At 44.6% G+C, this 26,594-nt stretch overlaps 1 protein-coding gene across 1 annotated transcript in view; it reads right to left on the bottom strand.

The window, feature by feature from the left end:
- Window positions 1-22,854, bottom strand: part of GFRA3 (GDNF family receptor alpha 3) — a 90,104-nt gene extending 67,250 nt beyond the window's left edge. Inside the window, exon 1 of the mRNA XM_068277007.1 lies at window positions 22,366-22,854. Within this exon, the coding sequence (XP_068133108.1) occupies window positions 22,366-22,414 (49 nt within the window). The 5' untranslated portion in view covers window positions 22,415-22,854. The remainder of the gene's footprint in view (window positions 1-22,365) is intronic.
- Between the last annotated feature and the right edge of the window lie 3,740 nt (window positions 22,855-26,594).

Here is a 26,594-nt window from a genome sequence, read left to right on the forward strand (position 1 = left end):
TAGGCATTGCTGTTGTGCTGACTACCTTTGCAGCTCTGGTGGAGCTTCACTCATATGTAGTCAATGATGATATTGCAGTCACAGAAATTTCTGAATTTGAGTCCGAGTCTTCTTTTGAAAGTCCAGTGCTTGAGACTATTGCTCGTGATGATTCTCTGCCCGGTCCTGGTTTTGGTTTCCTCGTGTCGGACTCTGAGGTTGGCAGTTCCCCGACATGTCCTGAGGTTTCTCCTGTGCTGGTGTACCCCAGTGTGCTCTGTGACCCAGAAAGCCCAAGTGTGCCTCGGTTACCAGCGTACTCAGATGCTTCCTCGGTGGAGACATGCTCTGATATGGCCTGCCTGCTTGCATGCCCAGAAGTGGTCCCTAAAAGTCTTGATCTTGATGGGGGTCCTCGTAATTCTGAATCCGGAATTGTCATTGGTTCCATGGGGGTTCTTGGTAATTCTCCATGTGAGCCTGGTGATTGTTCTGCCCTCTTGGGATCTCTGTGGAGCTTCAAAAGGTTCTGGGAGATTCCGGGAGAAATTTTGCTTGGTACCCTGGATAAGATCAACGGTGGCTTTTGTGTTGTAAGGGACACTTCGAACAGGTATTGTGGCAGATTTGGTATTTTCAGACGCTCCTTGGAAGGTGGTGGGTATTGTCTGGAGGGTGTCGATGGCTTCTTCTCTGGCTTTCACAGTCCTGATGGGTGTTATACTGAGACTGGTAGTACTGATGGGCATGTTTCGGTGGCTTCTGTTTCCGATGAGGTCGGTTTCGGGTGGACTGACTCTGGAATTGGACCTTGTCGGGCTGCCCCGACCTTCATGAGTCTTCAGTTTGAGTCTGTTGCTAATAGCAGTTTTGAGGGTCGTCTAGAATTCGACCCTGGAGGGGGGGGTACTGTGATGATTTGCTCAGCTGCCTGTGCAGGCAGCCAGCCTTTTGACCATTGTGTAGGTTTGCATGCTGCAGGACTCTGGAAAGAACAGCTTCTGTCAGTTTTGCAGCTTGTGCTTGCAGAGGAATTTGCATACGTTGTCATGCAAATTGCCTGGCCACATTCATTGGAGGCGTGTACTATAAGTACTATGTCTTTCCCACAATGCTTGGCTGTTCATAAGGATTTCGTCCTATGTAACACTCCTGGTGGGGTGTCAGCCTTGCTCTCTGTTTGAACATCAGCTTAGAGTAATTCCTAAATCTGCGCTAGGCAGATTTCCCTAGTGCTGTTAGAATTGTATTATCTGTATTGCCTGTTCTGTCTTGTCTTGCCTGTTTGCCATTGTCCTGTCCCTATGGTGGTTGACAGGAAATGGTTCTGATCTGTGTTCTTGGAGTATAGCTGGTGCAGCGGTTGCTACCAGCTATCTCTTCTGTTCTGTCTCCTGGGATCGCACTAGCTACTTTTTGCTAGCGCTGGGGATCCTTCTGTTCTGTCTCCTGGGATCGCGCTAGCTACTTTTTGCTAGCGCTGGGGATCCTTCTGTTCTGTCTTCTGGGATCGCGCTGGCCACTTTTCGCTGGGGATCCTTCTGTTCTGCTACTCTGTACTTGGATCGCGCTAGCCACTTTTCGCTAGTGCTGTGGATCCTATCTCTCGCTTGTCCCTGTTTTCGTGTGTCTGTCTGCTACGCTTGCTGGAGGCTCGGTGAGGTAACCGTTAAGCAAGCGCTTGCATCCTCTGTTTCATGTTTGTCTGTTAATGGTTAGTTAGGCGTGCTTGTCTCTATTGTGCTTATCACGTGGAGACCGCGCATAACCGCGTGCACTGTTGCGAATGAGTGCGGTGTTCGCGGTTAGCTAGCATTTGTTATTTTCCGTATCTCCTCATTGTATTATTTGCTGTGCCTTTGCTAACCTCGTATTCTGTTCTGATCTGCCTTGTGTCTCATCTGGCGATCGCACCTCTCGCGATCGCGTTCCTATTTCATATCTGCTGTTGTGTGTGTGCGGTTGCGGGGTGGCGACTGGATTGGCACACACACATACAACCTGTCCCTTTGCTCATTCTCATTCGCAATCGCCTCTCTTGCGATTGCGTTCTGCGTTTTGTACAATTCCTGTCTGGCATTTGTGGAGGTACAGAGGATTGGTTCCTCTGCACTCCCCAGCGCCATCTGCCGACAGGAATTTTCCCTCTACGGGTGCGTAGCACCTTTTGCTGGGTTCCTGCAAATTATACGCTTGTGGAGGATTTCCGCCGTGTCAGCGCACGCGTTGTGCGCTGATCACGGGGAAAGTTCCACGATCGTTACAATCAGCAATTGTTTTTGAGTGACAGCAGTTTAGTGTCTGTAAGGGACTTCTAGGTCTGTAGCTGCAGTTCAAGCACTCTCAACAGTTGTTGAACTGCACACTGAGCAGTTACCAGGCAGCAGCAAGCAGTTGTGAGAGTTCCAGAGTCTTTTCACTGCATACTGTATCAACTACTCATGTAAAAGGGCCTCCTGAACTGCTTGGCAAACGCTCATGGAAGCTATCTGTCAGAGGCGCTATACCCATCCTGACACTCATTCAGCTGCTCCATGTTGTACTTTGCCTGAGGAAGCATGCGAGAGACCCGCGAAATGCGTTGCAGATGTTACTGGAGTAAGAAATAAATGTTGAATACGTTTTAAATATACATTATGGTTGTGTCATCTATGGGGAGGTAAGTCCACCAGTACCCCCCATTATAAACTGTTTTTAATATATTTTATACTTTCTTGTACCTATGTATACACAAATCATTGAATATCCTCCTGGTGGATGGGTGTCACTACCCTTTTTCCTGTCTATGGAGAGCGACTTCTTAGCCTGAGTGGGGACAGGATAATCTCCCCATCTGCGCATATACTGTATGGGGCGGCAATCCATGTTTGTGAGTACAATTTCTACTATTCATTGCTACTAATACCAATCAACAGTATTACACTATTCAGGGCTCTCAAATTTTTCTTCTTGTCTAACAGCTAATCTCTCATACTAATAATAGAAACCGAGGGGCGCTGCTAATGTAATATTATATAAGAATAATATTATGTAATAATAATTATAGGTTGCGAGTACAAATTTCTTCCTGCTGCTACCTCACTACAGTGGGGATACACCACCACCCCATCCAAGGAAAGGTACAATATATTTAAAAAAAAAATAGAGGAGCCCTGGATATATTTCAATTGAAATCTTCTATATATCTTCATTGACAATAAAACAGAGTTGAATGCAGTACAATAAATGTGAACACATTCCCATCCATTCACCACGCATACAATGAGTTTACTGGTTCCCCTTTTAAGAAAAAAATGTACTGTATACTGTATATAATCTCTAGTATTAAAAAAAATATATATATAATTATAAGTCCAGAAAAAAATTCTAAAAATAGCTGCTTCTCAAAAAGAGGAAGAGTCATAGAACATACCTGAATGAAAGTGCAAAAAGTTGGACACAAATGTAACATGACTAGCTCTTCAAAGAGCACTGCATCAACAGTTTTTGTGATGAAAAAAATAGGACCACAATCATTTCAAAATGACTGTCTGACTACTCTTTTATCTGTGCCCTACCTAGTAGGGATCTGGTGGCACTTCTACCTTTTAGGCCTTAGTCCATATATCTTGCACATTTACGGCCTGCGTGTCACTGTGTGCTGAGATGACACACTAGTCATCCCTCAATTTTTGGAAAAGATTGGGACATTGGAACTGAAAGAAGGCAAGTGATCTGCTATACCGTTACTAGCACCCTTTTAATATAAGTACAGCATTCAGTCTTCTTTTGGAGGAATGTATCAGCATGGTACATCTTGAGTTGGCAATACTTGCCAACTCTTCCAAATCTGTCAGATTGGGAGAGCATCTCTTGTGTACTGACTTCTTCAGGTCACCCCACATCATTTCTATTGGATTTAGGTCTGGGCTCAAGATGAGCCATTCCAAAACTTTAAATTTTTGGTGAAGTGTTGTTTTTGCATGAAATGAACTTTCAGAATTGTTGCCAAAAAGTTTAACCCTGGTCTCATCAGACCATAACACATGTGCTTTTGGAAAACGTTTTTTTTTTTTCCGCAAAGCTGCTGTACGTCTTTTGGCAGCGTACCCTCTTGTCTTTTTATCAATATTCAAATTTTGGAGGGACATCCATATTTACTTCACTTTTTTATGACGGTTTTCACGTTGTTCCATGGTATGTCCACTGCTATGGAAATTTGTTCCCTTCTCCTTTCATGGCTTTTGCAGTACCAGGAAATTGAGTAAATGTCAGGAAAACTCTATTTAGACATCTGAACATTATTTGAAGTTAGAGTCTATTTAATTCATGACAGGTATGTACCCAAGAAGAGTGAGAGCTGTAATTAAAGCAAAAGGTGCTTCAACAATGTGTCAGTTTAAAGTGAACCTGAGATGGTACATACTGTTGTTTATACTTACCTGGAGCTTCCTTCAGCCTCATGTGGTCCGTGGGCTCCCTCACCATCCTCCCGGGCCACTCTGTTGTCCCGTGGTAGCCCCAGGTCAGTATAAATGCAGCAGTACCATCTTAGGTACACTTTAAGGATGTGCACACAAGATAATAAGCTAGCTGCATATGTTGTTTGATTTGGTTGTTTTTTAATGGAATTGTACATATAAGTCACTTTAAAGGTAGAAATAATTGTGAAAAGATTATTGTGATCTAATTTTTTTTTTTTACAGGGAGTAACTTTAACAGGGGTGTGAACAGTTTTTATATGCACTCTACAAGAGTGGCTTGTAAGGTCCTTTTCCATGAATGGTTGAACTATTAGTTTGTCGAGCAAATCAGCCTCCCAGCTGTGCAGTTTGGCTGCAATTACATGCATCCCAATGGTAGTTTCCGGTAACGTGTCAACGGGCATGTCTTGCTTGACATGAGGCAGCGTTAACCAGCTTTAAAAAATAAAAAATCCCATGACACGACTACATACATGGGGTGGACCGCCTGTTCCCTGCCGGCGCTGAGCACTAACAAGCACCCGTTCAATAGAGGGGAGCAGCTGACAGGCGCAGAGGCATATTTAGAGGGGTGCAGGCATGGCTTGTGCCACGGGTGCCACAGTCCCAAGGGCTCCATGCCTGCCCCTGTGCTGCGCTCCCATGCCTCTCTGTCACTCACACCTCAGATTAATGCTGTTATCTGGGGAACATGGCTGCTTAACTTATGCATGTATGGTGCACTTTGCTTAGTGTTAGAAAAGAGGACAAAAAGTGAATAACGAGAGCTATCTCCAAAAAAGTAACCTCAGCAATATCCTGAGCTAAAATACACAAGCAACCACAATACATGTATGCAATAAAGAATGCTGCTTTTAGAAGGGAAGGGGGCTCTGAATGAGGAGGGGGGGCGCAATTTCAGTGTTTGCCATAGGCGCTATATTACCCAGATACGCCCCTGGACAGGCGGTGAATTTCCAGCTGCACGTGGAAAAGAAGCCATAGATAACTGCAATAAAAACTTTTCTATGTGGCCTGCACTCATGCTGTATGTCAAGTTAAGGAGAACCACTGGTATGAAAATCAAATGAATAAAAAACAAACAAAACATCTAATTGGCACAAACGTGCTGGTTACCCTGCTTGCTGCTACTCTCACTTCATCAGAGACATCTCTTGTATTAATGCCACAATTCAGAAAAACCACAGAAACCCCAAGAATCCACATGCTGGAACAAGACTATCACTGTAAGCTTGGCCATACTGGCAGAGTAATGCGATCCAGCACACTGATGGCATCATGTCCTTATCAATGGCTCTCTTGTGTCACAGAGACCCTATCACTTGTTGGATCAGATTTTGATTTCAGTAGGGAACAGCAGCACAAGGATGCTTTGTGGACCAGCACATTTAACACATTATTATAAAAAGCCTATAAGATCTATGAACAATGCCTATGGCAGAACGCTTATCTACTGCTTAGTGGAATGAGTTCAAACATTACTGTTCCTTATTCTATAAAAGTTGAAGTCCAGCCAAAGCTGTCTTCCCCCCCCCCCCCCCCTTTTTTTTTTTAATTGTGATGAAGGTTTATTAATTCCTCTGTCCAAAAGATTCTGAGTGGGAAGTATGTGCAATGATGGATTCCCACAACATATTCATTGCATTGGCCTCAATTTTCATGTTCATAGACATTCCCTCTACTGTAGGGTTGCCAGGTGTCCGGTTTTACACCGGACAGTCCGGTTTTTGTGCGCTGTGTCCGGTGCAAAAAGGCATGCTAAACCGGACAATTAAGTTGTCCGGTTTAGAGCCCCCCCGCAGCGCAGGAGGAGAACAGCGCAGCAGAGAGAGAGCTGGGAGCAGCGGTGGAGAAGGGGGGCAATCTCCCCCCCCCTTCCCTCACCTTAGGGTGCTCTCTCTCCCCCGCTGTCTTCTCCAGGATGATGTGCAGGCTGGCGAGTGGCTGCAGGCGGAACTTACCTCTGTGTCGCTCCAGCGCCGGAAGTTCGGGTCCCGCAGCCGCTGAGATTCGACTCAAAAAAGATCCGGATCAAAGATCCGAATCATTCATGAGCCGGACAACACTAATCAGTCTGAATAGTGTTGTCCGGCTCATGAATCATTCGAATCTTTGATCCGGATCTTTTTTGAGTCGAATCTCAGCGGCTGCGGGACCCGAACTTCCGGCGCCTGCGACACAGAGGTAAGTTCCGCCCGCAGCCACCCGCCAGCCTGCACATCATATTGGAGGAGACAGCGGGGGAGAGAGAGCACCCTAAGGTGAGGGAAGGGGGGGGGGGAGATTGCCCCCCTTCTCCACCGCTGCTCCCAGCTCTCTCTCTGCTGCACTGTTCTCCTCCTGCGGGGGGGGGGGGGGGGGCACCTGGCTACCTAACCTATTCTGGGCACATATAGCCCCTGGCTACCTATTCCGGGCACATATACCCCCTGGCTACCTATTCTGGGCACATATAGCCCCTGGCTACCTATTCCGGGCACATATAGCCCCTGGCTACCTATTCCGGGCACATATAGCCCCTGGCTACCTATTCCGGGCACATATAGCCCCTGGCTACCTATTCTGGGCACATATAGCCCCTGGCTACCTATTCTGGGCACATATAGCCCCTGGCTACCTATTCTGGGCACATATAGCTCCTGGCTACCTATTCTGGGCACATATACCCCCTGGCTACCTATTCTGGGCACATATATCCCCTAGCTACATATACTGGGACATATATACCCCTGCCTACGTATACTGGGACATTTACACCCCTGCCTACATATACTGGGACATATATACCCCCTGGCTACATATACTGGGCACATATATCCCTGGCTACATATACTGGGAACACTGGCTGTTTGTCATTATGTGCATTTAGTGGTGAAAAGCTGTCTCTTTTGTGCATTTACTGGTGAAAAGCTGTCTCTTATTATGTGCATTTACTGGTGAAAAGCTGTGTCTTATTATGTGCATTTACTGGTGAAAAGCTGTCTCTTGTGAATTTACTGGGGAAAAGCTGTCTCTTATTATGTGCATTTACTGGCGAAAAGGTGTCTCTTATAATGTGCATTTACTGGTGAAAAGCTGTCTCTTATGTGCAGTTACTGGTGAAAAACTGTCTTATGTGCACTGGACCAGTACTACTGGTGAGGACAGTTAGTGACATGGCTATGTACTCTGTAATGTGCTGCAGAAGATGTCAGTGCGATATAAATACTATAAATTTTTTTTAAAAAAGCCCATTGCTTAGCCCCACTCTACATAAAAGTGCGCTTCTGACTCCGCCCCTAACTCCACCCCTAACTCCACCCCCTGTCCGGTTTTCTCCATCTGCCGAGCCCATTGCTTAGCCCCACTCTACATAAAAGTGCGCTTCTGACTCCGCCCCTAACTCCACCCCTAACTCCACCCCCTGTCCGGTTTTCTTCATCTGCCGACCTGGCAACCCTACCCTCTAGTGAGACCTATGTTACTACTAAGTAATAGCAAAGGATGCCTTAGGCCCTGTAACACAAGCAGCTCTGTTCAATCATTCCTATGAATTTTACAGATCATAGATTGAATGCTCGGTAACACCAAAAAAAGTACACATGTGTACGATGGTGTTCTTGACTGGTCTTTTTTTTTGTTTTTTGTTTTTTTTATTACAACTTATGGGTCTCTGTAAAGATCAGTCAGTTGCCCGCACATGCATGACACAGCATCTGCAGGATAGATCAAGATTCATGATTATTTTTTTATTTATATAGTGCCAACATCTTCCGTAGCGCTGTACAATGTACAAAAAACATACAATATTTGGGAATATAGGTACATGAGCAGTTCAACATACTCTATAATCAGGACAACTAGTGATACAAGTACAGATACATAAAACTGATGTGTAGTTTGAAAAACATCACCAATACTGATGGGTGTTCATTTGATATACTGTAATGCACAGAAACAGAAAACACAAGGGAGAAGTCCCTGCCCCTGCAAGCTTACAATCTAGAGGGTAGTGGGGTGGGGGTAGATGAAGGGGTTAGCAGATGAGGACGTGAGCTTTAAATTATAGCCATAGCAAATTATAGGCTTGTTTGAATAGGTTTGTTACTGGCATTTAAGATCTACTGGCATATCTGATCTGGCATCAATTGATAAAATTATTCTGGGCTACTGGGATAATTGGGTGGAATGTTTGCAAAAAATTTCAAAATGTTGAACAAACACACATACAGTGAGATCAGCATACAAGGTCCTGATCCCGGGATATCCACTGAAGGTGGCATAGCTCTAAATGTTTTTGAGGATTTAATGTTCAAGGTGACATGATACAAACCTGTGTACATCTGACTAGGTTCTAGAGTAGAATTTATGGGATATTGAATTCCCTCTTCCACGTAGTTCTAAGAAAGGAAGGGGTCCTTTCTTAGACCCAGGGGGGTCTGTTCTACTGAAGTCCTGGACCAACTCTAAGAACAGTCCTTCTCTTCATAGCTGCTAAAATAACTATGCCAGAAAGTTGGAAGAAAACTACTATTAATGTACTGGAAGTCAGGATACATTGAGGTGAAAAAAATACTGTAGCATTCTAAAGAACAGCTACAAAAAAATTATTTCCCTTCTTCGTCTTGTAGGCTACATTTCAATTGCCCCACTCTTGTGGCCTTGTTTCTACCTTCTATACTTCTGTGATTTATGCCCTGGTTGAGCCTGAGGGCCAAATGGTGTACTTATGTAACAGACATGGATGATGAGGAGTGGATGGATGCTCTTGACTCCCAATGCCTCTGCCTTTATTTCCCCAAACAGTAAGCCAATCCAATTTTATATTTTAAGACGACCCTATCATTCTCCAGTCTGGATGGCCAGAATTAAAGACCTTTGGGACTCCCTATGTCTGAAGTGTTCCAGTCCAAATGCTATTTTTTGTCCTATGATGTAAGAATGCCAGGAAATTCAATAGTTCTGGAATCAGGTGACTGAGTTATCTGAAATAGTTGGGAAATCAGTAGACCCTCACCCCAAACTGTGTTTGTTATGTGTGCCAGGAAAGGAACAATACTCTAAGTTTGAACGCACTATGGTGTTACATGCGCTCTTCATGGGCAGGAAAGCCATCACCTCCATTTCCAACGATAGCTGTTTGGGTGACTAGTATTTATAAAATGCTTCCATTTATTAAATTGGTACACTATATACATAGAGGCTGTGCAGCAAAATTTCAGAAGGTGTGGCAGTCTTGGGTGGATTCCCTTCTCACCCTCCCTACTAACTAGCTGTAGATAAGAGTACCTCAAGGTTTTACATCCTTGCATGTGGCTCCTGTGTATAGGCTCTTGATTGATATTTATTATACATTTCTCATAGCCAGGGGCGTAGCAATAGGCCCTGCAGTGCCTGCGCCCGCGGGGGGGGCCCGGCCCCCCCCCCTGGGGCCCGCTCGGGGCCGTTTTTTGGGGGCTGGAGGGGTGGCAGCATGAGGGAAAAGCCTTGCCCACAGTCGGCGGGGAGAGGGGAAGTTCCCCCCTCTCCCTCACCTCGGGGCTCTCCCCTCTGCGCCCCCCTCCAGCTAGTGAATGTGTGTGGGCAGCGGGCAGCAGCGGCGGCGGGATACATACCTTCTTCCTTGCGTTCCATCGCCGCCTTCTCGCTCTAGCGGCTGACGTCACTTCCGGAAGCGGAGCGGAAGTGACGTCAGCCGCTAGAGCGAGAAGGTGGCGATGGAACGCAAGGAAGAAGGTATGTATCCCGCCGCCGCTGACGTCACTGCATGGGGATTTTCAGGTGTCTGCTGCCCATATTACGATTTTCTGGTCACTGCTACCCACATTGTGATTTTCAGGTGTCTGCTGCCCACATTATGATTTTCAGGTGTCTGCTGCCCACATTAGGATTTTCTGGTCACTGCTGCCCACATTGTGATTTTCAGGTGTCTGCTGCCCACATTATGATTTTCAGGTGTCTGCTGCCCACATTACGATTTTCAGGTGTCTGCTGCCCACATTGTGATTTTCAGGTGTCTGCTGCCCACATTGTGATTTTCAGGTGTCTGCTGCCCACATTGTGATTTTCAGGTGTCTGCTGCCCACATTACGATTTTCTGGTGTCTGCTGCCCATATTACGATTTTCTGGTGTCTGCTGCCCACATTACGATTTTCTGGTGTCTGCTGCCCACATTGCGATTTTCAGGTGTCTGCTGCCCACATTATGATTTTCTGGTGTCTGCTGCCCATATTACGATTTTCTGGTGTCTGCTGCCCACATTACGATTTTCAGGTGTCTGCTGCCCACATTACGATTTTCAGGTGTCTGCTGCCCACTTTATGATTTTCTGGTGTCTGCTGCCCACATGAGGATTTTCTGGTGACAGCTGCCTACATTGCGATTTTCAGGTGTCTGCTGCCCACATTGCGATTTTCAGGTGTCTGCTGCCCACATTACGATTTTCAGGTGTCTGCTGCCCACATTGCGATTTTCAGGTGTCTGCTGCCCACATTGCGATTTTCTGGTCACTGCTGCCCACATTGCGATTTTCTGGTGACTTCTGCCCACATTAGGATTTTCTGGTGTCTGCTGCCCACATTACGATTTTCTGGTCACTGCTGCCCACATTGCGATTTTCTGGTGTCTGCTGCCCACATTACGATTTTCAGGTGTCTGCTGCCCACATTACGATTTTCAGGTGTCTGCTGCCCACATTGCGATTTTCAGGTGTCTGCTGCCCACATTACGATTTTCAGGTGCCTGCTGCCCACATTACGATTTTCAGGTGTCTGCTGCCCACATTACGATTTTCAGGTGTCTGCTGCCCACATTACGATTTTCAGGTGTCTGCTGCCCACATTACGATTTTCAGGTGTCTGCTGCCCACATTACGATTTTCTGGTGTATGCTGCCCACATTAGGATTTTCTGGTGACTGCTGCCCACATTGCGATTTTCAGGTGACTGTTGCCCACATTGCGATTTTCTGGTGACTGCTGCCCACATTGCGATTTTCTGGTGACTGCTGCCCACATAAGGATTTTCTGGTGACTGCTGCCCACATTAGGATTTTCTGGTGTGTGCTGCCCACATTATGATATTCTGGTGACTGCTGCCCACATTAGGATTTTCTGGTGACTGCTGCCCACATTACGATATTCTGGTGACTGCTGCCCACATTAGGATTTTCTGGTGACTGATGCCCACATTGCGATTTTCTGGTGACTGCTGCCCACATGGCGATTTTCTGGTGACTGCTGCCCACATGGCGATTTTCTGGTGACTGCTGCCCACATTGCGATTTTCTGGTGAACTCTGCCCACATTACGATTTTCTGTCCCACATTACGATATTCTGGTGAACGCTGCCCACATTACAATTGTCTGGTGAATGCTGTCTACGTTACAATTTTCTGGTGACTGCTGCTCACGTTACGATTTTCTGGTGACTGGTGCCCACATTACGATTTTCTGGTGAACTCTGCCCACATTATGATTTTCTGGTGAACTCTGCCCACATTATGATTTTCTGGTGAACGCTGCCCACATTACGATTGTCTGGTGAATGCTGTCCACGTTACAATTTTCTGGTGACTGGTGCCCACATTACGATTTTCTGGTGAACTCTGCCCACATTATGATTTTCTAAAGGCCCACATTACGATTTTCTGGTGAACTCTGCCCACATTACGATTTTCTGGCCCACATTACGATTGTCTGGTAAAATGCTGCCCACTTTACAATTAATTTACAGTGAAACGCTGCCCCATTACGATTATTTGGCACCTATTGGGGGGGGGGGGCCCATCCAAATATTCGCAGGGGGGCCCAGTGATTTCTAGTTACGCCCCTGCTCATAGCGATCTCTGAAAGACTAAAGTACAATCGTCAACGAATTATTTTTTAGGCCTCAACCACTATCACTAATATTTTTACTGTATATATGTAAGTTACTCATTAATACTCAATTAGGAGTTATCTCTTCATATAGAATCTTTTCTTACCTTCTTTGTTGGTTGGAAACATGCTGTGGTCTGTTATGACATATTCTTAAGGTGCCCATACACTCGTCAGATTGGCAGCAGACAGATAAGAAATGCATCTGATGATCTATCTGATGCGTTTTTAGAACATTTTTTACCAGGATAGAATTCCAATAGATTTCAGTTTGAAATCTGTTGAAATTCGATCTGATGGCATTTTTTTGCCATCAGATTTCCATTAAGGCCAATGCAAACTGATAAGCAATCTCATCAGATCGACCTAAATTTTCCACCCTGCTAGTTCGATGGAAATCCATCGAAATCGATCGAAATCGGCCGTCGATCGGTCGATTGGCCAACCGATTTGCGATCGATCGATCGCGATCGATCGGTCGGCCAGAAAATCGGCTGAGTGTGTGGGCTGCTTTAGATGTGTTGCATAACTGTATTGCTATAATCTTTTTACTTTGCAACTGCTGAGTTTATGTAATGGTTAAGCAGCCGGTTGCTGATTGTTACACTGATAGCCTTTGAACTAACTTTGATATATTACAAATCTTGGTCTAAATGAGCAACTTGCAAGTTATTTTGTAATAGACTACATTTTGATCTCTTCTTAATTGCATATTATAACTTTGTACTTCACTGTTGTTGTCTGATAGCACATTTTTTACCAAGATGTTTTTTACTTTATTTCCTTTTATTGACTTCTTAATAAAACATGTTTGATCACTTCCTTCACTTCTTAGTGCAAAACAGGCATATGGGGGATCTGGGGGCAGTGGACCGGGATGCACCTGCGGCAGGGGGGTGCACGTTCACGGCCACTTTCCGGTGCCCATGGGCGGTTGGGAAGTGGTAAAAAGAAAATTGGACCCCAGCTGGAGTTCCCAAGAACAGAAAATGGGATAATTAGCTTTTAAGTAGTCAGGTGTTATTGGACTGGATTTCTTTCTCCTAAACTTCCGCAAACAATTAAGCTGGCCAAACATAACTAGATTTCCACCCAATGTCCCAAAATGATCAATGATCATATTTAAAAGGAATCAATTCCTATCACGCACAGCACGTAATCGATTGAACCCCAGCGCTGCACTGTTCGATATACTGCAACACTATGGGCCACAGGTTGACCGCCTCTCCTGCCCTGCACCCAATCAAACTAGATTTTCCATCCTATCTGTTTAATACTTCTGATCCATTTTGGTTACAATCGATCGTTCGATTCATCTGACATTTTAAGGGTATCCCAATTGAAGTGATTAAATATGCTAGGAATCAAACAATAAAATGGATGGACATATGTGTGGGCACCTTTAAGATTTGATCAAACTGAACTATTTACTCCCTGGGACTTTTTAGGATGAGAGATCTGTTTATTTTCTTTGTGGGTCTAGCTGGCATTAATGGATAGTAGCTCTCTGACCCATAAATAATAATTTTCTATTTGTGTTATTTTAATTTGTTACTTCAGCTTTGTTATATCATATGATAGATTATGTTTACACTACTGGCTTGTTTGCACATGACTCCCCTGCATGTGAAGCAGATCAAACTGGATTTGTACAGCCTGGATTTGTACAGAATCAACAGAATAGGGACACAGACAGCAGCAAAATCTTGGCTAAGGTTATAAGGTTGTTGTGACACCCTATTGCTAGTTTTGGTGGTGAAGTCCAGGTTAGACTAGGGTTAGCAAAAGGTAAGTTTGAGGCTTCCATAAGTGTACCACCTGAACGTAATTGGAACTTTATGGTTGTGGGCATGAAGTGTTCAATTCCAAATTTCAAAAAAGTGATCAAACTTCCCTGATCTGTTGATGAAATATCTATTAGTGGATGGAGTCCTTTATGCCTGGTAAACACCATGCAATCATGTACTGTCAGATAGATGGGTCAAATCATTGATTTCTGGCAGGTCAAATCTGATTTCTGATTGTTTTGTATAGAAGTGATTGGAAAATGGATTGGAAAAACGTAAATCAGAACAGAACTAGCGGAAATTATCTATTTGGCGGGAAATTGCATGGTGTGTACCAGGCATTAGGGTTAGGCAGATGTATTAGGATAAGTTAGTTATAGTTTAGGTGTAAGGCTAGTACTAGGCTTTGTTTAGACTTCATGAACAGGTGAATAACAGGTATTAAAGAGAAACCGTAACCAAGAATTGAACTTCATCCCAACCAGTAGCTGATACATGAGAAATCTTTTCCTTTTCTCAAACGGATCATCAGGGGGCTCTGTATGGCTAATTTTGTGGTGAAACCCCTCCCATAGGGTGATGTCAGCACCTCACAGCTCTGAGGTCCTGACATCACACTGTGGGAGCCTTGTTGCATTGTGGGAAACAACAGCTGTTTCCAACTGCCAAAAAAGCAAGCAGCATCTCCTTCCAGTGACATCACCGGCCAGCAGTAAAAATGTTACCATGTGATAAATGTCTGAATGTAAATCAGGGAGAGGAAAGATTTTACAATGAGCAAACACTGACTAAATCATTTATACATAATTATTGTAAAAATTAAGCACTTTTTTACTACATTATTTTCACTGGAGTTGCTCTTTAATCAAAATACTTTTGCCATAGCCAATAATCCGTCGTGTGTGCAGAGGCCCCCACCGACCGTATGACGAACTACAAGGTGTATTAACTTAGCCGAGTGAAGGCCAATTCCACTGCCCCATCCCCTGCATTAAAGAAAACCTGTAATGAAGAAAAGCTCCCCTGCTGGCAGTCACCTCTGGTGTGGGAAGCCTCCGGATCCTATCGAGGCTTCCCCCGTCCTCCTGTGTTCCACGGCGGCAGCGGAAAAGCTCCGGGAACGGCGGGGATGTAAATATTTACCTTCCCGGCTCCAGCGCAGGCACAGTATCGGCTCTCCGCTCGGAGATAGGCGGAAATAGCCGATCGCTGTCGGGCCACTCTACTGCACAGGAGCAAGTCTCCTGCACCTGCGTAGAAGAGCAGACCCGACAGCGATCGGCTATTTCCGCGTGCTGAAAGCCGCAACAGCACCCCAGCTGGAGCCATGGAAGGTAAATATAGCAAGCCTTCTCAGGCTTGTCAAGCACGGATTGCGGGAAGCTTTGGGGGAGCAAGCGCTTGATTGCCTGCAGCTACAGGGAAGGGGGAAGCCTCATTGGGACCCTGAGGCTTCCCCCTCCTGAGGTGAGTACCCCCCAGGGGACCTTTTTTTTGTTACAGAATCTCTTTAATACAGAGTGCATAGTCAGCCTACAAGATGACTATGCATCTATACAGCATTGGCCCAGCAATGTCGTCTGGCGGATTGGGTACCGATCCCCGATTGGGTGACATTAGTCATTTGTGTACGCATCACTAGTGTTTTTGATTTTCTCAGTGAAGTAAGACAACCAGAAAGGCTCAACTGGAGAATCTCAGGGTTCATTTCAATTGCTGCTTTCTCTACATTGGAAACGTACAAAGCTGACATATCACTGGCCAAAGATGGTCAATGAGAGCCTTGTACACATGTGGAACATCCATGTTATAAAGGTGTCTGGAAAAAAGGGTGCAGGGGACTGCGCTAGTAGAATATTGGTAAAATTACTACTACTGCTTAATACTGAGTAATCTTTACCAATATTTTACTATGACTCAACCTAACCCTACCCTCACGCAGAACCCTCCCTCTACCGTTAACTAACCCTTAAAGCGGACCCAAACCAAACATTTTTTTAATTCAAAATATTTAGTTGCACCACTCTGACACATACAAAGATAAATAAACACTCCTTCAAGCCTATGAGCATTTCAGTGCATGCTTTTCACCCTCCTCTTTGCATAACTAGGGTTATACAGGTGGCAGCCATTAGCAATTCCTCCTTTGCTGGACACCATCTACTCCACCAGTTTGCCGGATTTTTTGCCGGCAATATGAAAGGAAGGGAGAGGTTTCTCCAATAAATGTAAAATATATTATATCATGCAGCTGAAAAAAGGCTGCTATTTACTATTATAATTTAGAAAATAGATTTTATTTCTGAAATCTTGTATTTTTAGTTTGGGTCTACTTTAACCCTCGGTCTACTGATGCTCAACTCTCCCTCCGCCAATGCCTAGCCCTTAACCCCTCCATGTCACCGACTTTCCCCCCCCCCCCCTCCCACTGGAAAGCGGGTGCCGAGTCTTCCCAATTTGGCGCTTTGAGTCCGCCTGGAGAAAAGCGCAATATAAGTGTTCTGTGTTTGTTTGTTTTAGCTATTTTAAGTGCAGGCGCTCAAACGACCTCATTGCCACAAATCTTGGCTTTAATAATAGGCACCTATTGCCACGCCCTTCTTTCCAAGGCACCTGTGGCACCCTTCTTTCTGGCTTCGCATTTGGCTGCTCGGGCCTTTCAGTCATGAATCTAGCAAGTGTACCGGTGTTTCCAGAGGTCTGGCATGCTGGATCTTTAAGCAAAAATCAGTGGCCAGTCTACTGTTCCCACCTTACCCACCTGCGGAAGCCACTCCATCATCCTTGGCATTGTTGTCCCTCCTTCCCCTCCATAGAGAGAACGTGTCACTAGGGAATAGTGTCTGTACAGCACTGACATCCCACATTGTCGCCCACTAGTTAATTGCATGTAAGGCCAGATGTATACTTTTTCTGCCCCTAGGCCTACTTTATTGTGGCATAGTTTAAATTAACATCAGCATTCTCTCATTGCATGTACAGCAGCACTCTCTTTCATGCTTCTATTTCCCTATTCTCACACAGAACCCTCCCCTGATGGTACCTAACCCTAAGACCCCCCCCCCCCCTCCCCTTGGTGCCTAACCATTCCCCCGTCACGAACACCCTTACAAACATAGAATTGGAACATATTTGATAACATAAAATTTGTACATACAAATGAAATAATACAACAAAGACTATAACGTTGCAAGTTTCAAAACCATAAAATATTTCAAAAACTTTAATGTTCTGCTTTGGTTGCCGTATTAACAGCATTTAGCGCTTATGGGGTGTCCAAATTGTCCACTAGCCACCGGCACCCAAATTTCCTGCTTCCCCCACAAACTAGTCTAGCTCTCACTATAAAGCAAGTGGAATGCCCATGATGACAAGCTAATAAAGCAAGCATACACGAACAGAATGGCTGGGTGAAAGAACCATTACCCACAAACAAAATCACTCCATGTACTACTGCTAATCCATATTTGTATTCACTGATGAATGTCTACATCATGAATGTTGCTTTGTCTGCATAATAAATGCAACAGATGAAACGTCTAATTTTACACAATGATAATTTGCTGTCAAATTTTTGTGTTCTCCGCTCAAGTAATGGTACATATGCTGCACTTTCCCATCAATAATACATTCTACAGCATTATCAGCAAGTAAAGTGGTTTTTCCAGGAACATCTCACCTTGTCGTTCACATTTAATTGCCGATGAAGGCATTTAGTATGTGAAATGAATTGTTTCTATGCATTTGGAGCAGACAGTCATGGGAAGTCGAGGTGTTCCAGATAATGACATACAGTATTGTCCTCTTCCACTAGCATGTTCTTGTAATGAGGCTACGTCACCCATTGGCAAATCATTTCTATAGGGCCTACGTCTAATGTCTCCGGTTAAGCTGTATTCATTTAAGGCTAGATTCACACTGGGGTATTGTGTTCCCTGTAAAAACAGGATTGCAACGTAACGGAGGGGAAAAGTCACTTTATGGGTTATGTGCGCGATGTGACACATTGGTCAATCATATAGTACATAAAAAGTATGCTTTGCGGCAACTGTAAACGCACACATTGTCCTGTAATGCACAGCATGCCTCGCAAAATATTCATAAATTTTGTTGCACCGCACTGCCAACGTACTGATGTGAACATACCATTGCAATACAGTTGCATTGTGTTTGCTATGCAAATATCAGCACAGTGGCATAGTGGTTAGTACTCTCACCTTGCAGCGCTGGGTTCCTGGTAGGTATCCCAGCCACGGCACTATCTGCATGGAGTTTGTATATTGTCCCTGTGTCTACGTGGGTTTCCTACAGGTACTCCGGTTTCCTCTCACATCCCAAAAACCTACAGATAAGTTAATTGGCTTCCCCCTAAAATTGGCCCTAGATTACAATGGACATATGACTTTGGTAGAGATTAGATTGTTACAGTTAAGGGTACCTGGCATGAAGATATAATCTATATTTATAACCTACAGGTGCCTATTAATGGGACAATCTCCCTCACCATCCTTTCTGAACTCTCAGTTTGTCTCCTAATCAGCCCCAGTAATATGGCCAGTCGCAGCCTGTCGTGCAATTCTGCGCATGCGTGGTAGGGCCGTGCACGCCCCTACCACGCTTCTGTGCCCGGGAGAGCGACGGGGGTGCGCACATGGCTGATCTGTGCATGCACAGACGAGCATGGTCGGCCACATTACCAGGGCTGAGTAGAAGACAATGGAGCGGCCGGAGAGGATGGTGAGGGAGCCCATGCACCTTATGGGGCTGGAGGAAGCTGCAAATTTATTTATTGTATTTATAAAGCGCCTTGATCTTCATCTCGGGTACCCTTTAAGTGACAAGACTATGGGCCTGATTCACAAAGCTTTTCTGTTAAATTATCTCACCTTATTTATTAACTCACAATTTACCTCTCCTTTAAAGGGATACTGTAGGGGGGTCGGGGGAAAATGAGTTGAAGTTACCCGGGGCTTCTAATGGTTCCCCTCAGGCATCCTGTGCCCGCGCAGCCACTTACCGATGCTCCGGCCCCGCCTCCGGTTCACTTCTGGAATTTCAGACTTTAAAGTCTGAAAACCACTGTGCCTGTGTTGCCGTGTCCTCGCTTCCCCTGATGTCACTAGGAGCGCACGGCGCAGGCACAGACCATACTGGGCCTGCGCAGTACGCTCCTGGTGCCATCAGCGGGAGTGAGGACACGGCAACGCAGGCGCAGTGGTTTTCAGACTTTAAAGTCTGAAATTCCAGAAGTGAACCAGATGCGGGGCAGGAGCATTGGGGAGTGGCTACGCGGGCACAGGATGTCTGTGGGGGACTATTAGAAGCCCCGGGTAACTCATTTTCCCCTGACCCCCCCCTACAGTGTCCCTTTAAATTACTTAACTCATGGTTTAGCTCGCCTTATCTAACTTAACTCATGGTTTAGCTCTCCTTATCTAACTTAACTCATGGTTTAGCTCTCCTTATCTAACTTAACTCATGGTTTAGCTCTCCTTATCTAACTTAACTCATGGTTTAGCTCTCCTTATCTAACTTAACTCATGGTTTAACTCTCCTTATCTAACTTAACTCATGATTTAGCTCTCCTTATCTAACTTAACTCATGATTTAGCTCTCCTTATCTAACTTAAATCATGGTTTAGCTCTCCTTATCTAACTTAAATCATGGTTTAGCTCTCCTTATCTAACTTAAATCATGACTTAGCTCTCATTATTTGATATAACTCATGGTTTAGCTTTACTTATTTGATATAACTCATGGTTTAGCTCTCCTTATTTGATATAACTCATGGTTTAGCTCTACTTATTTGATATAACTCACGATTTAGCTCTCCTTATCTATTTATCTCATGAATTATTGATATCTCTCCTTATATGTTTATCTCATGCATTAGCACTCCTAACAGTTCAGGTGAAAAATAAATAACCTTTGTGAATCCACCCCTATGTATTTTGTACAGTGCTGCGGAAGATGTTAGCACTATATAAATGCTAAAGAATTATAATTGTCTAACCACACAAACAACATGTCAGTGTGAAAGTAGCCTAAGACAATTAACGAAAAAGAAGCAATTTCATTATCCCGATTTATTGTATGAATCAGAATGGCTTATTATATTAAAAAAAACTGCTTTTATTAGGGTTCTATAGTTTATTATTCTCTTTTATGAGACCAATGACTACAATTTTCAGTGTGGTTCAATAAACAGAATGGCAATGTTAAAGATTTGTCAAATATGTGCAAGGATTCTTAGAGAAGTGAAAGGTTGGCTTGATATTAGCCAACATGTAGATCTACAACAACTCGACTGTTAGGATTGCCTGCACACTCAGGAAAACAAAGGGGAAGCCAAAACCTAGAGCCAGACAATGGGATAACAGGTGTACAGTATTGTGACATAATAAGGAGGAAAGTCTACCATATTGTCTACTAGCACAAAAAAATGAATGATTGTGGAAGTCAGTGGAGCTGATAAACCTATACACTGACAGCGCAGTGAAAACTGGACCAGAAATAGAGCATTTACCCAGGGCAGTCTAACAGGTGGCTTCTCTTAGATGAAACAAAGGGCTTGTCAATAAATAAGCAACAATCCGATAATTGCCACTAATCTGATAATCATTTTATTAAACCAGGGTGCTCCCATGAAGGTTCCTTTCGCACTGCGTTCTGTTGCAACAGACATTGCAACGCAATATTTCCATGGTAAGTGTACATCGGACGACTTGCATGTATAAAGTGGCAGTGGAGCATGCTTTCATTGTACTTATGCTTCAATACATGTATCGCATCAAATGGCATGCGACTTTTCAGCGCTGCTCCGATCCTATCATAACACAACATAGTATGAAAGGACATTACAGGTGCCTATTAATAGGACAATCTCCCCAACGATCAAATGGGCAATCCGATCAACAATAATTGTTCAGGAGCACAAATGGGGACAAACCTATAATACGATCTGATCCAATCAGTGGGAGCATTCTGAAAAATGTATCAACATAATGATTCATACAGTGATAGGCACCACTAATGCTGCCAGATCCGACCAATCATTTAGGAGATTGTACTGTTAATGGGGACCTTAAAACTGATTCATTTATAGGGGGGGTTATCCCTGCTTTGATCACCAACTGTAATTACATTAAACTAAGAAACACCCCTGTTCTCCATTAAAGCTTACTGGCAAACTCCACTTTTAACCACTTGGCAACCTACAAAGTGGGGAATCGGGAAGATGTGTAAACACAGAATTTGTATTTTTATTGCTGATAGTTAACAGCTATGCCAATGATCAGTAAAAGTGGTGATCCTGCATAAACGTGTCAATTATTTATGCTGGGAACCACTTTTATAAATAGGGAGATCTACAGGTCTCTAGAATTCCATTGCTTCTGCAGAAATTACAGCACATTTCTGGTGATCTGCAAATTGCCACCTTTAAAAACAGGAGCCAAAGATTTGAATAGCTTTCTCTAGGCATCTAATCCCCTTTTTCTTTGTAAATCATTACCCACATAACATTGTATGTGTGCAATGCAATAACTAGACTGCAGCTGATAGAAAACACAGAGGCGGCTGATCAAGATGGGTACAAAGAAAACCGTGGCAACAGTGAAGCAGTTGCTCAGAGCAACCAGTTAAGATTCTTGTTTCATTCATAAACTTTCACCTCAATTGTTGTTCAGTGCAACTGCTGCACTTTTATTTGATGAACTATCTCCAGTGTTATCACTAATGCTAATATTTGTGATGAATGAAAAGTACATCAACCACAAATTCCCTACAAAAATAGTAAACCGCCTTCAAGATTAGCAGTAGGTGTAGTGAAGCCAGTGTCCTCCTCAGGTGTTCAGTGATGAGAAGATAATGTGACTGACAGGGCAGAAGTGATGTGCTCAGTGCCAGAATACATTGTACTACACACAGACCTCTGTGACACAGAGAGGCATGCACTGACTCCAGTAACATATCATTATATCCAGGAACAGTTCCTCAAACTAAAATCTACAAAGTATCCACAGAGGCTGCATTGCTCCTGCAACTACCCTGCGCCATGGTTACATTATAACATGCAGAATTATTGGCAGATCCAGAATACATATCATAATACATATAGTGCTGTGCATTGTTCACGTTATTTCCATTACATGACAATACATTCTCTATTCCAGCAGATCAGGTTGTACAGGTTCGCCACCAGCTGTCTGGATTGTCAAAAGCATTTCAAGCAGTGTATTCCACTCTGAACTAAAAGAAATCATTTCATATATAATTACCGGCACATGCAAGGAGCAGGGTGACCCCAAAGATGCCCATGGTGAACATTATAGGAAGAGCCTCCAGCAGCAACCAGCTCCCTTAGTCCAGGCAAAGCATCTCCAGTAAGGATGGAGGAAATAGTCCCAGGGGGTCCTCTAACAGCTAATAAGAATCCCAATTCACTGAGCTGGAAGTCTGCAGTATAGAAAGTGATCTTACTAAATGCCTCCGCAAACTGAGAGGACTAGTAAGCTGTGCAGTCCAATAAGGGTATGGTCCAATATTATCAAGGAAGATCGTCCAATTGCCTGCAATAGTAAATGTCTGGAAACTTCAGCCAAGAGCTTCTGACTGAGGCAACTATGAGAAGTGCTTGTTGTAAGGCTCAGTGCAGGAGAGCAGCGTGCTCCGGAGATAGAGAGGCTGCTGGATTCGGCACAGCTCTCAGTGCAGGCGTCCATCCAGGCTTTCGTGGGAACGTCTTGCCATGAAGCTGCCTCGTCTTCTGTCCTCCCCCGTGTGCCCCGCCCCTCCCTTGCCTGACTTGTGTGCTTCCACTCCTGAGTCCTGACAGCTCAGGAGGAACATCATGCTTCCCTGCTGCCTGCTGGGATTATTCTGCTACCCACACACAGCCGGATTTCACCCCTCACATCCACACTGAACCCTTTCAGCCATCAGTCTAAGGTGATCAGACTGAGGGATGTAACGAGGGAACACTCACCATTGTGCTTTGCTTCACAATTACTAGTTGCTTCACCTCCCTGTGAGAAAGTGAATTAAAAAGAGCATCTCACCTCTGTGTGCTTACATATTGGCTCTCAGCCCCACTCAGAGACTAATGTATGGTGTGGCATGGCATGACACTTGCCCTGGGCGAGTTGTGTAAAGGGCGCACACTGGCTACACCAGCTGTGCTGTTGCAGAGATACTTGAAGAGGAACTGTACTGAAAATAATAAATCAAAACCGCTTATGTTAAATATTCCTCTCTGCCTTCACCAGGGGCATAACTAGAGGGAAGCAGCCCCTGCCATCGCAGGGGGGCCCAAAGCTGTTAGGGGGCCTTGCCTTTGTTTTTATTATATCGTCCACATTATTTTATTACCCTGTGATCTCATTCTCTTGTTTTCTCCATGGATCTATCCCCCCTCTTCTTTTTTTTGTTCTTTGTTTGTACTTCCTCCCTGTTTACAAATATACAAACTAACAGCATCAAAATCTTAAGGGGGGGGGGGGGGGGATCACATGTGCATGTGGAGGGAAGTTTTTATTTTTACTTGTGTTTTACATTCTTCTGGCTATGAATAGAGTTGGGCCGAACGGTTCGCCGGCGAACGTGGTTCGCGCGAACTTAGGTGGTTCGCGTGCGGGTGTCGCACGCGAACGTTTTGCGGCAAAAGTTCGCAAAAAATCGGTTCGCCCCATAATGCACCTGAGGGTCAACTTTGACCCTCTACATCACAGTCAGCAGGCCCAGTGTAGCCAATTAGGCTACACTAGCCCCTGGAGCCCCACCCCCCCTTATATAAGGCAGGCAGCGGCGGCCGTTATGGCCACTCGTGTGCCTGCATTAGTGAGAGTAGGGCGAGCTGCTGCAGTCTCTCATAGGGAAAGATTAGTTAGGCTTAACTTCTTCCTGGCTGCATACCTGTTCTGTTCAGTGAGCCCTCAGCCCACTGCATACCTGTACTGTGATCCTGCCACTGCATACCTGTTCATTGATCCTGCCACTGCATACCTGTTCAGTGATCCTGCCAGTGCATACCTGTTCATTGATCCTGCCACTGCATACCTGTTCAGTGATCCTGCCAGTGCATACCTGTTCATTGATCCTGCCACTGCATACCTGTTCAGTGATCCTGCCAGTGCATACCTGTTCATTGATCCTGCCACTGCATACCTGTTCAGTGATCCTGCCAGTGCATACCTGTTCATTGATCCTGCCACTGCATACCTGTTCAGTGATCCTGCCAGTGCATACCTGTTCATTGATCCTGCCACTGCATACCTGTTCAGTGATCCTGCCAGTGCATACCTGTTCATTGATCCTGCCACTGCATACCTGTTCAGTGATCCTGCCAGTGCATACCTGTTCATTGATCCTGCCACTGCATACCTGTTCAGTGATCCTGCCAGTGCATACCTGTTCATTGATCCTGCCACTGCATACCTGTTCAGTGAACCCGCCACTGCATACCTGTTCTGTTCAGTGAACAGTTTGGTGTGTCAGTGTGAAGCAGTACCTTAATTACACTACCTGATTGATGTATACACATGCAAGATGTTTTAAAGCACTTTAGGCCTGTCATTTAGCATTCAATGTGATTTCTGCCCTTAAAACGCTGCTTTGCGTCAAATCCAGATTTTTCCCGGGGACTTTTGGCATCTATCCCACTCCGCCATGCCCCCCTCCAGGTGTTAGACCCCTTGAAACATCTTTTCCATCACTTTTGTGGCCAGCATAATTTTTTTTTTTTTTCAAAGTTCGCATCCCCATTGAAGTCTATTGCGGTTCGCGAACTTTAACGCGAACCGAACCTTCCGCGAAAGTTCGCGAACCCGGTTCGCGAACCTAAAATCGGAGGTTCGGCCCAACTCTAGCTATGAATCATGTTCATTTTATAGCACACATGAAGCCTGCGCTGAACAGGAGATCAAAGGAAATGGGACACCACTGAGTTCGGTGTATAGAAAAGTGACATTAGAATAGGTTAAATAAAGTTTCGTCTTCTCTCCATCTCTCATTCTTCTCTTCTGTACAGGGATCACTCCCCAATTAGGATGGTTACAGGTCGTGATATGGAACTGATGAGGTCACAGGAACTAGTTACAAGGTAGCTGGTGTCAGCAGTGAGGGAATGGCAGGGGTCAGTGGGATAACAAATAGCAAAATGTAGGTATTTGAAAACCAAGGAACAAGGCTATGATATTAAGGCAAAAATATTTGAATACCCACTTTTATGTTAATCATCCTGGTTTCATCATCAGAAACACTTCCTATATGTTGTATATTAGTGTAAATTGATACGTAACCCCGCCCTCCCAATGATGCTTAGCATAGGCTATGATGTCACAAATCCTTCTCCTCCCCATGCACCAGGGCCCATATCCAATTAACTTTTTCTCTAGTTTTCTCCTGGGAACTGTATTTTTTATCTTCTTGGTAAAATAACTTGTCAGAACTTTGCAATTGAAAAAAGTACCAAAAAGTAGGTGAAAATGTACTATCAATATTTTCTTGCTTGCTGGCCACTAAAGCACAGAATGACGGCGAGGGACCAGGAAGACTTCAGGGGGCTGGAAGAAGCTCCAGGTAAGTAACTGCCCACTAACTTGTAAGATATATTCAGTAAATGCAAAGGCAAGAGTGCCAAAAGGAACCATAGTTCTTACATACTGTGTATGGTAATAACTAGTTTAAAGTACTATTATAGGGGGGTAGAGGGAAAAGAGTTGAAATTACCCAGGGCTTCTAATGGTCCCCCGCAGACGTCCTGTGCCCAAACAGCCACAGCCACTCACCGATGCTCCAGTCCCCGCCTCCGGTTCACTTCTGGAATTTGCGACTTTAAAGTCGGAAAACCATTGTGCCTGCATGGCTGTGTCCTCGCTTCCGCTGACGTCACCAGGAGCATACTGCGCAGGCACAGACCATACTGGGCCTGCGCAATACACTTCTGGTGATGTCACTGGGAGCGAGGACACGGCCGCACAGGCACAGTGGTTTTCCAACTTTAAAGTCGCAAATTCCAGAAGTGAACCGGAGGCGGGGACTGGAGCATCGGTGAGTGGCTACACAAGCACAAGACATCTGCGGGGGACCATTACAAGCCCTGTGTAAGTTCAACTCTTTTTTCCCCTACTCCACTACAGTAATTCTTTAACTTTATTCTCCTAGTTAGAAACCAAGATCCGAAAATAGGGGCTTAATTGTAGTGAATTTTTGTCCACAGATATAGACCTCTATAAATGTTATCATGCGTACATCAATACTATGTACACATGCCCAGGATGAATCAAATGCATGCCGTATTTCTTATTTGATTATAGATTCCATCTTCTATAACTAATGCCAGTGATGAATGACACACCACACACATGCAGTACATGTGCCATCCAGACTGGTTAACTAATGAAGATACAGTTCCCTTTTGGATTATGACGCTGGTATTTAACCTCACGTGTGGCTACACAAATCTAACCATTATATATGGTCATCCTCTTATGAGAATTTTGGCTCTTGT

Source organism: Hyperolius riggenbachi, chromosome 3 (genome assembly GCF_040937935.1).
Source record: "Hyperolius riggenbachi isolate aHypRig1 chromosome 3, aHypRig1.pri, whole genome shotgun sequence".
Classification (NCBI taxonomy): domain Eukaryota; kingdom Metazoa; phylum Chordata; class Amphibia; order Anura; family Hyperoliidae; genus Hyperolius; species Hyperolius riggenbachi.